At 43.6% G+C, this 12,923-nt stretch overlaps 1 protein-coding gene across 2 annotated transcripts in view; it reads right to left on the reverse strand.

Moving 5' to 3' along the window:
* Positions 1 to 12,923, reverse strand: part of uvssa (UV-stimulated scaffold protein A) — a 33,738-nt gene that overhangs the window by 1,306 nt on the left and 19,509 nt on the right. For both annotated transcript variants that reach the window (XM_041944025.1, XM_041944024.1), the window contains exons 10-13: positions 6,622 to 6,838; positions 5,392 to 5,520; positions 4,780 to 4,963; positions 4,585 to 4,696 (exon numbers count right to left, since the gene is read on the reverse strand). In XM_041944025.1, coding sequence (XP_041799959.1) covers positions 4,585 to 4,696; positions 4,780 to 4,963; positions 5,392 to 5,520; positions 6,622 to 6,838 — 642 coding nt within the window. The remainder of the gene's footprint in view (positions 1 to 4,584; positions 4,697 to 4,779; positions 4,964 to 5,391; positions 5,521 to 6,621; positions 6,839 to 12,923) is intronic.

Consider the following 12,923-nt stretch of genomic DNA (forward strand, 5'->3'; position numbering starts at 1 on the left):
GAAATCTCTCCAGGCTGACGTTTCCTAAACAGGATGTTTATTTTAGTTCTTGGTGGATGGTACAAGAACATATCGTAAAGTGTATTCAAAGCTACATGGCTGAAGGGTTGGTCAGACTTCTGTCAGCCTGTGTTATTTCAGTCCTGGCAGGCCAGCATGCTGCTATTAGCAAAAGGTAACACGTTAGCATAATGTTAATGTTACATAGCAATCTAATATTGCTTTCTGTTAACATTCATTTTACATGTTAACATTCATATCTGGAATGAGTGCAGGATTCATCTAGACTGTCAACCATTTTCCTGGAAACATTCACTGAATGAATATTAATGCATTAATGTTACTCAGTGTTTTGGCTGCTCATCACAACAAAATGCAGTAAAATGTTTTTATGTGAGTAAAACAAACTTACACACATACACAGTGACAAAGTAGCCGGGTTTCCGTCCAAATGCATCGCAAATTTTAAGGAAATCAGCACAAAAAAAATATGTGAATGAATGCTCGAACCCACTACTGTTCAGTGTTAGTTCATTGAGATAAGCAGTAGGTGATGCCAATTCTCCGGTTGGAAAACCACTAACCACTGCAGAAGAAGAAGGTGCAACAGGATGATACAGTAAAGAGCGTCAGTCGAACCTCAAACTGACATAAAATTAGAAAACATGGAGACATTTCAGATCTGTGCGGACAGATGAGGAAACCTTTTGAAAACAGCTGCTGGACAGTTTTACAGTGCCTGACGAGTAAACAGTGTGTCATACAGGCTCGTTGGATCCAACTGTGGTGTTAATGAAAAGTGTAATGTCATAATTCTGGGTGATGAAGTAAAAGCGGCTGTGATGCAGAGTAATGACGGTCTAAACGAAGAGACGCTTCTAGTTAATGATGTACTGCGGTGGAATTCCAGATAAACCTGCAGTAATGCAAAGTAATTACACTGTGATTGTGATGGGATTGAAGCCGGGCTCTCTGCTCTGTCAAAACACTGACCCCAGCTCAGTTTGCGTGTGTATGTGTGTGTATGGCTGTGGTGGTGGGGGGTTATTAATCAGCCGGTCTGACCCTGGGTCTGACTGGACCTTCAACTATCCCTCATTACACACACACAGAGGCAGAAGAGCAGTAATTGAAAAGCAGCTGGTGTATTTAGGAGAATAATTACTGCTAAAAGAGGAGCAGCTGCCTTTACATTGTGTGCTCGGGTGTGTGTCAAATGTGTGTCCTCTAGGACTTTGTTGTCGTCGTCTTAGAGGAGTTTGAGAAAGAAAGAAAATTGAAAATAAAGACTATAAAGACGAGATGAAAGAAAATAAATGGGGAAAAAAGAAAAAGGAAATTATAAAGAAAGGAAAGATAGAAAGAGAAAGATGGCCAAGAGAGAAAGACAGTCTCCTGAATTTAATCAGTGTTGCAGCAGGGCTCTTTTCTCTGTCAACACCTCTTAGCCCTTCCAGCTGGGGTCTGCGTGTGTGTGTGTGTGTGTGTGTGTGTGTGTCAGGGTAGGGGCCAGGCCACACACATCCACTAAGGCATCTGGGGTCTTTGGTTTGTTCAGACGTCTCTCAGCTACGCACCACTAAGCACAAGGACCCTGGGTGTGTGAGTGTGTGTGTGTGTGTGTGAGAGAGAGAGAGAGAGATAGAGAGAGTGAGGTGGGGCATCAGTTCCTCTCATCCCTGTCTGTCCGTCAGCTGCCTGGACTCCTGTGTTTGGTGTTACTGTCTGAGTGCTTGAGTCTGTATGGTTCACACACTTTGGAGACCTTTAAACACCAGTTAAGATTAGACAGAGGAGATGTAAACATGGATCACAACTACAACAGTCGAGAAGAAGATCCTGTCATCGTGGATAGATTCTAGATGTCCACTCTGACGAGACAGAGCAGTGAAACCTGCAGAGGTAGTGATGGTGGAGGGCAGGACGGTCACAGCATGTGTGCAGCCTGCTTCAACGTTACTGCTGGAGGACTTTGTGACAAGAGCTCCATATTTGTACACTAAACATTAACTGCATGTTAACTGTTCAAACTTTTGCCTTTCATACTTCTTTGAACACAATCTTTTCCCACAACTGCTAGCCATGCTCTTTTCTTCAACACACCTTTTAGACCCAGATGACTGTGATCTCTGGGTGCTTTGCATCATTGTAGCCGAACGGTTCATCTGTGGTTTACAGCAGCACTGACAGCAGATATGCAGCTGGAGGCGCTGTGGATAGTTGCTGTTGAAGTCATACTTGCATTGCATGACTTTCAAACTGCGCAGTGTGGGGCGCTAAAGCAGCGGACATACAGCAAGAGCGAGGGCAGAAAGGACCGTGGTCCCCCTGCTCACCTGCAATCATCAGCGCTGCAGAAATATGTCACCAGAACAGTTACAGATTGTTTGAACAAGCATTTTGTACTTTACAATATATGTTCAACAGAATTTGGTGTATTCAGACTCAGGATATCCCTGAAACAGAGCAGTCGCTTTGTTACTGCAGTCAAACAGCATGTCCAGGTCAGACAACCGTGCTGGGGCTTTAGCCCAATCAGATTGCTGCTCAATTGTAAACAGTCTCTCAGTGCCAGTCCAGAACTCTGTTATTTCACTTACCCCCAGGTTGGTCCTGCCCACATTAACCTGTTACTGGTTTTATGTTTTTTTTATTGCGTGAAAAACATATATCTATATGTAGCTATATCCACTAAAACTACTGGACGGCTTTCTGAGTAGCTGATGACTGCAGCAGTAGTGAACGCCCTACCTCAGAACAAAGCCCCGAGGGAAAAAACTGTAACATGTGCATACAGTAGATCCTATTTAACGATCAACCTGGTTCAGCGGTTTGTAAGACAGTTGCAATTTTGGTTTTCATCCAATTGTAATTACACTATTCAAATGTAAACACTGCATGTGCCAAATACAAAAAGTCAGTAAAGAAATCAATGCCTGACTTACTAGACTGAATAGGAGTTATCACAAGACAAGTTCAACTGTCTGAATTTTCATCTCAACGCATGATAATGTTGTGGGTTGATTAGCTTGAGCCACTGCTCAGTCTACTTTGTCATTTCCCCTTTTTTCTTTGAAGGGCCATATTCCTCTGCGCTGGTCCGTGTTGCTGTTAGTTTCCAATTTAGACTTGAGGAGGGTGCAGACAGCCATGTGCCCCCTTTGATGGATATCACCACCTGCTTCTTTTCATCTGTCAGCGAGCAGCTTCATGCTACCCCCCCACTGCACCAGTGAGTCCAGCATGGGCGGCTAGTACAGCAGCACCAGACCAGACCCCTCACCAGCTTCCCACCCACTGACACTGCCGGTTGTATCAATTCACCAAACTGGAAGCATCTCTGCTAGGACTTTGTTTCAGTAGAGATGATTGGAGTTTGATATAAAGTTATGGCCATCAAAACAATAATCACTCAGAAAACATGAGTTTACAAATCAAAATTAGAAATATTTAAGTTTCACATTTCACCTTTACAGTGTCCCTGACTGCCTGTTTAACTGTTAACCTCACTGTATATACAGTACGTGTGTGTTTCTGTGTCAATGTGTGACAGAATAGGGAGAGATCTGAGGCCAATGAGCTATCAAGTCATTCAGCCCCCCCACTGTGAGATTAGTGTGTGCATGTGTGTGTGTTTGCGTGTGTGTACGTGTGCGTGCACGCGTAGGTGTGAGATTGACTCCTGGATCAATAGTGTAGTTGGTAACAAAAGATGCTATTTCACAACTCACTGGACGCCATGCCGTGGCCACACACACATGCTCGCACAGACACACACACACACACACACGCGCACACACACAGAGCTGGTTAACAAGAGAATGCAGGCAGCTGGTGGACATCCTGCAGACTCTCTCTCTCTCCCTCACACACACACACACACACACACACACACACACACACACACTGATAATGTGTTTATTGTTGGTTCTCTCCACCCAGTCCAGAGACTGGACAGCAGGCTGAGCTGTGATGGGCATTATTTTTTGTGTACATAAAAGGAAAATCTATCATTTAAGCGAATCTATCCATCAGAGCCAGTTTTTCACAAACTGATCGACATTTAAACCCCCAGGAAAAAAATCACCAGAACCACCGTTTACATTGTGATTTCTGTTAAATTCACCAATGATGGTAGTTCGATATTTTGACACATAAAAAGGTAGTTAATGGACATCATTTGGTTCACACTGAAACGTCAACACTATTTGCAGCACGCTCGTCTTACATTTGCCCAGGTGTGTTTCTGCAGCTGCCTCTGTACAACTTCTGCAGCACCTCGTCACCGTTGGTTTTGGTTTTAAAATATATTTCTGAATTCAAAGTGTTCCTGCAGCGGTAACTTGTTCCTCCTCATGCTGTTGCCTTTGGGTCATGATGTGTGTTTGCATACACTGGCCAACACAGATCAACCCCAACACATTTGTTAGCATGTATGGATGGCGCTCTACTGTTACAGGACACAAACCTTTCAAATGCAGTCCTCTGTGTCTTGACTGGACTGAGGAAGAAGTAAGTTAAGCTACATTTTGGAGGGTTCAGGAGTGGTCAGTGTGTGTGTGTGTGTGTGTGTGTCATCCTTACCAGGCTGCTCCTCCCTCTTCCTCCTCTCCTCCTGCTCCTCCCTGAGTCTGTCCTCCTGCCTGACAGGTCGACCCTCATCGTCTCGGGGAATAATTAAGCCATGGAAAGGACACTGGAGGACAAACACACACACTACCAGTATAGGAAACAGAAAGAGACAGAAAGTCTCTTGAATCACTTTGTGCGTCCTGTTACCTTGCTGCGGTCCTGCCTCTGACACAGGCTTCCGTTGCCTAGTGGAGCTTTGCAGTAATGGGTGACAGGAGTGAAAGTCCCAGGGAAGGAGATGTATCTACTCCTGCTTTCTGCCAGGAGCTCCTTGTTCTCCACCTCCTCCTCCACCTCAGCGTGAACCCAGAACTGATGCTGAGACGCCAACCTACACAAGGAAAAAAGCACATCATGCAGAAACCCACGTCTGAGGCTTTTAAGATGGTTTTATTGCTATCTGGAATAAAAAGTCATTCATAAATTAAAACAAATCGTTCTAAAAACATCTGATTGAACATCCACTGGATAACAAAATGTTTCAAACTACTGAAAGTACCAGAAGCATGAAATCTAATTTCCAGGTGCTGGGTTTATTATCACATTCTATGAGAGCTCAAGCTGCAAATACAGCGTGCATGAAATATGGAAACATATGCACTGACATTAATTCAGACCTTTGAATGAAGCTTCAACAAAATAAAGCCAGGAACGCTAACCTACTGAACTGTGTCAGTGCTACACTTTGTGTGTGTGTGTGTGTGTGTGTGTGTGTGTGTGTGTGTGTGTGTGTGTGTGTGAGGAGAGAGAGTCTGTTACTTGATGATCTTGCCAGCGTTGGGCTGCTCCTGGCCCCAGTAGTACAAGTCCAAACCAAATGGAACCACAGGAGCATCACGAGGCGCCTGGTCTGAGCTGGACTGGGATGAACTTGGACCTGATGAGGTGCTGTTGGTGGAAAGACATGTAGAGGGAGAGTTCGACCAACTTCAGGCAAACAAACAAGTTCAACTTGTAGTTTGTGTTCAACTGTCTGAGACCCTTTTTATATACAAAGAGGACAGTCAGACTACGTGGACAGCACCAATCACATGAAGCTTGTGTGTGTGGGTCACCTGACCAAGGACTGGCAATGAATTTTTAATAGCTCCAACTAAAAGTGGAAGTAAATCACTCTAATTGTTAAAAAGTGAACTTCAGGAGATACTGTATGAGCTTTTCATGAGCCAGCTCAGAGTGGAGTCAGACACTAATCTGTAGTGCTAGTTTTCAAAATACAAAAAAATGCTAAATGTATGAACTGACTGTATCTGAGCATTCCTAGTTTCTACGGCAGGAAGATTGATCTAATTAGCTCGGCCTTTATGGTTCGACCCTAGTGGCTCATATTAGTGCCTGCTCTCATAGGGCAACATGGCTTATCTCTAATGATGCTATAGAGGTGATTTGTGTAAAGCATACAACATTGGTAAGGAGAGGACATTGCACTGCCCCTCTCAGTGTTGTGAGAGTACATCTATACTGGCTCTACACAATAGCAATACTTGCACATTTTCTCTTCCAGGCCAAAGTTATGGTTCATTAACACTCCTAGGGTTCACAATTGAGGACATTGAATTGGTAAACTTGTGCTTTAAAGCCCACATGGTACAGGCAAATTAGGATATCTTCACTGCTCTTTAAGAAACATGTTCCTGTGAATGTTAAACATATCACCATTTAAGATATATTTACATTATGCATCATAATGAATCCCACTATGAGGTTGTGATGTTACTGTGAACCTGCTCACAAGTGTAATGTGTAAGTGTAAGTCATGTGCAGAGGTCTGAATGCTAACAATACAAACAATAAGCTGAATGTAAATTTCTGGTGTTTGAGGTATAATGAGAAGAGGAAAGACGAGGTATGATGGGGCAGTGAGTGAACCCTGAGGCTAACAGGAGCAGGTGAACTGAGAGGGGAACATGTGAATGGAGGTCAGAGGAGGTGAAGGAAGTGGAGAGATGAGGTGTGATGTAAAGCGATAGGACTCGTCAGTAGGTATACCTGGGTTGTGCGGGTGGAGGGAGGTTCTGTCTCAGGAGGCGCAGTGTGGCGGCTGCACATGTTGGATCACGCTCCTCCTCTACAAGTCGCTTTAGCCGCCTGGCTAAGGAAGAGGAGGAGGAGGAGGAGGAGGACAGAGGAGGTGGAGCTGCAGGCCTTCGAGCAGGAGGTTTTTTTGTGACTGGCGCTGTTGAGGTGGAAGGAGATGGATCCAAGCCTGCAAACACAGACAAGAGGAAGTTAAGGTCATACTTAATGCTTTAGTGTCATGTAACACACCTTGTTGGCCTGTTTCCTGTGGCCTAAAGCCCACTGGCAACACCTGCCAAGCACAATAATCATCACACCACAGATGACACATACGTCTCATCTGTTTCTCATTGTAGATCACAACTAAATGCTCTCCAAATGTTTCTATACATGTTTTTTGGCTGTTAGTCATACTGGCAGGTTGATCTATTCAGCTGTCAACAGTCATCAAACAGAATAACTGACAGAAGCATGTATAGTGCAAACAAGAATGAGGAGAGATCTACAGCAATGTGCACACTAACATCCAGGATAAAATATGCCAGGCGATGGCTGCTGCATCTGTGTGTGTGTGTGTGTGTGTGTGTGGTCACACACTGGGTCAACCAGGGTCTCTAGGGGACTGAGGAGGGCTTCAGCACACACGCCCATGCAAACACACTGCAGGTGAGATCAGAGGGAAGCAGTAAGCTGAGTGCTGCCAACGCGGTGATCCCACACATTATTAGGGCTGACCTGGATGCTTCAGAGATTCAACCACTGCCATGGTATACTACTCAAATGATTTGCTCTGTACACTGTGACTTCTCTTCTCTGTTTGAACGTTAGGACAGTCTACATGCATATTTTCTCTACTGCTTTAATTACAAAACTACTAAAATGTCCATTTCTATGTCCATTTGTTCTTGTGGAACTCAGAAAATGCAGTAGAAGAAAAAAAACAACAGGAACAATCCATGTGTTATATACAAGCCTTGCTTAGAATGAAAGTAAAGTTCTACTGTTGTGAAAGTTACTCTCCTTATGTGTCATGTTTTGTTTTACTTTGTCTTTGTGTGTATTCCCGCCTTTGCACTTGTTGATTGGTTTCACCTGTCCCTCGTTAGCCTTCTCTCCCTAGTGTATTTAAGTCTGTGTTTTTCCCTCACTACCTGCCAGTTCATCTTTGTACCCTGTGTGTCTAGTGCTCCAGCCTTTTTTCAGTCTTTATTTCCAGCAGTTTTGCATTTCTGCCTAGTTTACCTGGACCCTGCCTATTACTGGATTTTGATTCTTCCTAGTTGGATTTGTTGGCCTCTTTTGGACCACCTCTTCTAGACTTGACCTTTGCCTGCCTCACATCCCATAAGCCTTTCGTACTTTTGATGTTTGCGTTAATAATTCCGTTGATCTGCCTCCAGCATCTCTACCAAGGCCCTATCTTTTGTATTACTTGTTTCCCTGTATGTACAAGTGACAATAAAATAATAAATGAGGGTGTTTTTTAGTCACTTGGGGTCAGCGCAACAAGCTGGAAACACAATACTGACATTTTATTACCTTATAAAGTTAATACAGGGAAAGTATGAGCTAAGCTAGGCTGATGTTGGCGAGAATGAGCCAAACAACACTGCAGACTGGGAAACCAAACCAATGAGCTCCGAGCTGAGGGGAACTGCAGAGTTGGTGATGATCCACTGTTTCTGTTTTTTGATTTCTTTTTGACGCCTGTCACATTACACAAGGCCACTCGATCCACAATCATTTCCTTCCCCAGAGTTACATTTGTGGCAGTGTGAACAGGGCTTTGTAACACCGTTTATATCTTCAAGCTTGGACAATGTACCAACAGTTTAAGTGAACACTTAACTGAACTAGAATTACCACCTTACAATTGTTTGCCTCCACAAACCAGTCAGGCTGCAGTTTACATCCACGTCTGTCCAGACTAATACAATATATGTTTGAAGGAATTTCATCAAAGGTATTGAGTATAATTTATGTCTAAACGGAAGTTATCACATTGACACATATGATTGCAGTTAATAATTTCCAGTGAGAAACACGCTGTCTTCGATTAGAGACAGAGGAGAACAGAGGACAACAACAGTCACCTGAGGCTCATTATCAGCAGAAATAATGAGCTTGTGGTGGACGACAATGCTTCAAATATGGATGTGGCTTCAAAGATGCTACAAATTGTACAAACAGTTGGATTTTAAAAGCAAAGCCTCGCTCTACCTCTCCTCACCTTCTCCTCCCTCTATGATCTCTTTCTGTCGGATGGTGAAATACTGACTCAATCTGCTCTTTTCAAACCGCCAAATGGCAGAGGTTTGTCTGGATGTTGTGGATGTTAAAAAGACGCACAGATCAATGGGAGGAAATGTGTATAGTGTGTGTGTGTGTGTGCACGCGTATGCATGTGTGAGGGGGGTTGTTAGAGAAAGAGAGAGAGAAAGGGGGTTAAGGGGGTTTGAGGGTAAAAGAGAGAGCGAGAAAGGCGGAAAGAGGTATTGATTTTCTCGGGTTAAGCAGGGCCTGTAATTAAAATGTTAATTTGAGAAAGAGAGAGATAGTGTCCTGACAGCAGAGAGAGGGATAAGAGGACTGATAATCAGAATGACGGAACAGGACAGAGGGGAAGAGAGAGAGAGAGAGAGACAGAGAGAGAGAGAGAGAGAGAGAGACAGAGAGAGAGAGAGAGAGAGAGAGAGAGAGAGAGACAGAGAGCACACGGAAAGTTTTCAGACCCTTTCAAATTTTCCACATTTTGTTTCAGACTCATCTTAAAACAGATTCAATTCATTTTTTCAATTCAAGTGTTTTGTTAATGTATTAAAAAATTCAGACTGAAATATCCTGTTTACTAAAGTATTCAGACCTTTTGTTATGAGACTAGCAATACAGCTCTGGTGCACCCTATTTTTTTTTATCAGTGGTCCTTGAGATGCTTCTACTGCTTGACTGGGGTCCATCTGTGCCTAATTGAATTCAACAGACATAATTAGGAGACTCAGAGCTGATGGTGCATGCCAGAGTGAAAAAGCAAGCCAAGTCAAGAGAATTGTCCATAGACCTGTGAGACAGGATTGTGTCAAGGTACAGATCTGGGCAAGGATAAAAGAACAGCGTTCTGCAGTGTTGAAAGTGCCTACGAGTACACTAGCCTCCATTCTTGCCAAATGGAAAAAGTCTGGAGCCACCAACAGTCTTCCAAAATCTGGCAGCCCAGCCAACCTGAGCAGTCAGGGACAAAGGTAGCCAAGAAGCCAACGGTCATTATGAATGAGATCCTGAGATCCTGAGATCCTTTGTGGGGATGAGCCTTACAGGACAACCATCACTGCAGCACCCCACCAATCAGGCCTTCGTGGTAGAGTGGCCAGACATGCATCTGACATCAAGTCATTCCTCACATTTGACAGCCTGCTGGGAGTTTGCCAAACGGCACCTGAACGACTCTCAGAGCATTAGAGGCAAAGTCCTCTGGCCTGATGAAACAAAGGTTCAACTATTTGTTTAAACTAAACAATATGTTTTTCTGCAACAGGGACCGGGAGACTATGATAAGGGGAGAAAGTTTGAAAACCTTTTCCAGAGAGCTCAGGATCTCAGGATGAGGCAAAGTTTACAATTCAACTAGATAACAACCCGAAGCATACCACCAAGAAAACACAGGAGTGGTTTCAGGAAAACTCTGTGAAAGTCATGAAGTGGCCGAGCCAGCGCCTGGACCTGAACCCAATACAGCCAGGCTTTCTGCAAATGAATGACCATTGGAAGAAATTAGAAAGAAGAAAAGAAAGCAGAGAAGAAATGTAGAGAAACTTTAAATGTGATCCACTGGCTGAGATTAAAAGAGTCAGAGAAAGGCAGAAGGCAATAGAAAGACTATTGTAATCAGAAAAGTGAAAGAGAAAACAAGAACTGATGTGATACAGAGAGGAACAATGACATACTGAGGACAACAGAAAAATACCAAACCTCAAAGACTAACTCTTCAGACCTTTGGAAATCCTAATAATTCTACAGATACTGGTAAAACCGTTGAATTTCATATAGAGTGCTTTTAGGTATATCAACATGCTTTCACCATTTAATGGCTTCAAGTGACCATGCAAGACAGGTGAAAAGAAAAGAATCCCTATCTGTCTGTCTGTGTGTGTGTGTGTCTGTCTGTCTGTCCGTCCTTCAGTTTTCTCGACAACCGTTCATCGATGGACTTCACACTTGGTGGGTGTATTGCTGAGGACCCAGTGAAGAGCAGTGTCGTGCGTGAAACAGTTTGGATGAGCAGTTCTTGAGAGGCATCGCGCTGCATGCACAAGTTTAAATGGCATCTCTCTACGTGGTCAGAGCTAACCAGACTAAAGGCTCTGTATCAAAATAAAACAAGCAAACAATGGATGCATATGATGGGTGCTTTTGCTTTAGCTTCTGTCTATGAGGGCGTGCCTGAACAGCTAAAGCCATAGAAATAAGCACACAAAATCTGTCTACATGCTAAGATGTGGCACAAAACAAGTGTTCTGTACCTTCACTACTGAGCAGTGCCAGTTTATTGTCTGGACACTGTGGTCAAAAGATTCAGATACCAAGCAGCGACAAAAAAACATCACTTTGTCAGCCCAGGTTTTTATTAGGATTAAGCATTTCTTTATATTCAAACAAGATGTCAGGCCGGTGTGTGTGTTTGTGTGTGTGTGTGGGTGGTAAAATCTGGGTGCAGGGCTAATAGGGGCTCATTAAAGAGGTTGCATTGTTAATTTGGTATGGCCCCTGTAGATCATTACCTAGCCCACTAATCACCCTGACACACACACACTCTCTCACACACACACACACACACACACACACACACACACACACACACACACACACACACACACACACACACACACACACACACACACACACACACACACACACACACACACACACACACACACACACAGCTGTTTTGGGCACATCAGATACAATCTAATTACTTTAACGTCTAATTGATTAGTAATGGAGGGAGGTGGGAGTAGAGAGGGATGGGCTCACAGGTAAAGAAGCGGCTCAGTGTGAATGTAATGACTCAGGAGGCTGGTGGGGAGTACTCGCCAGGGGTTAAAGGCCACCTTACAGCCACAACAACTTGGCTGACCTAGCAATAACAGCACTGTCTACAACATGTTCCGCTATGGAGTCAATAACACAGACACATAAATACAGACACACACATTAACGCACTACAGTTCACATAAGAATCTATGAGTGATGGTGAGAAGCATGAATATGGCTGACAGAGCAGCATTAACAGCATTCAAATACCATTTAATATTTAGAAAAAACATGTTATGTAGCTGACATAGCAATAAGATGAGCAGCCAGTTGGTTAATGATCTGAACATTTGACCTCTAACCTAGCATGCTGGAGGCTAGACATAATCCATACGAGTCGAATGCAACCACAGCGCAAGAAGAAACCACACTTTAACAGCCATTCATATGTAGCTCGAGACGACTCTGCGTGTGAAGGTAAATGGATGTGTTGACAGGACTATATCCATCAAAGATACACAGGGAAAATGCTTGTGGAAAAGAAACTATCTGTCTCCATTACAAGGCTGTGCTGCATTCCAATTCAGACAAAAACATATACTTAACAGTCAGAACCCAGCATGCAAGACTAGGCTAGACCACAAACCCACTCATTGTGAGCTGATAAGGCTCAATAGGCATTTATGGTGGTGTCATTCCTGGGTATACACCAAAATTACTTGGCAGGTGACCATAAATAGCTTGCCTTCACTGTGGATCCAGAGTATTATCACCAACTCTGCAGTTGCCCTCAGCTCTGCTGGGCATTTTAGAATCTTTCAGCTGATTGTTTTGGTTTTAGAGCCCAACAATGCATGTAATTCAGTTTTACCTCTCTAATTAACCTGTTCCCAGCAGCAGCAGCAGCTGTTTCCAGTGAAGAGGATCTAAAAACCCACTGTACACTACCTGCCCAGCAGCAAATGAGTGACAGAAGAACATCAGAGAATAGCTGGTGAACATGGTGGAGCATTTAGCAGCTAAATCAGATATCTTCCTCAGGAGAATGTGGAGACCAAAAACAGAGCTAAAAGGAGAGTGAGCACTGGATTTCCATTTTTCTGGTGGACATAAACATGACTCAAAAGAATGCTGACGCTGTTCTGCTGGATGTGCAAATAGGCAAATGTAAAAACTTAGAATATGTCAATGTTGTGTTTGTTCCACGTCTCCCAAGTAGCCAAATCCAATGAATGGAGCTTTAA

The sequence above is a fragment of the Chelmon rostratus genome, chromosome 9, assembly GCF_017976325.1.
Source record: "Chelmon rostratus isolate fCheRos1 chromosome 9, fCheRos1.pri, whole genome shotgun sequence".
NCBI classification, from domain to species: Eukaryota; Metazoa; Chordata; class Actinopteri; order Chaetodontiformes; family Chaetodontidae; genus Chelmon; species Chelmon rostratus.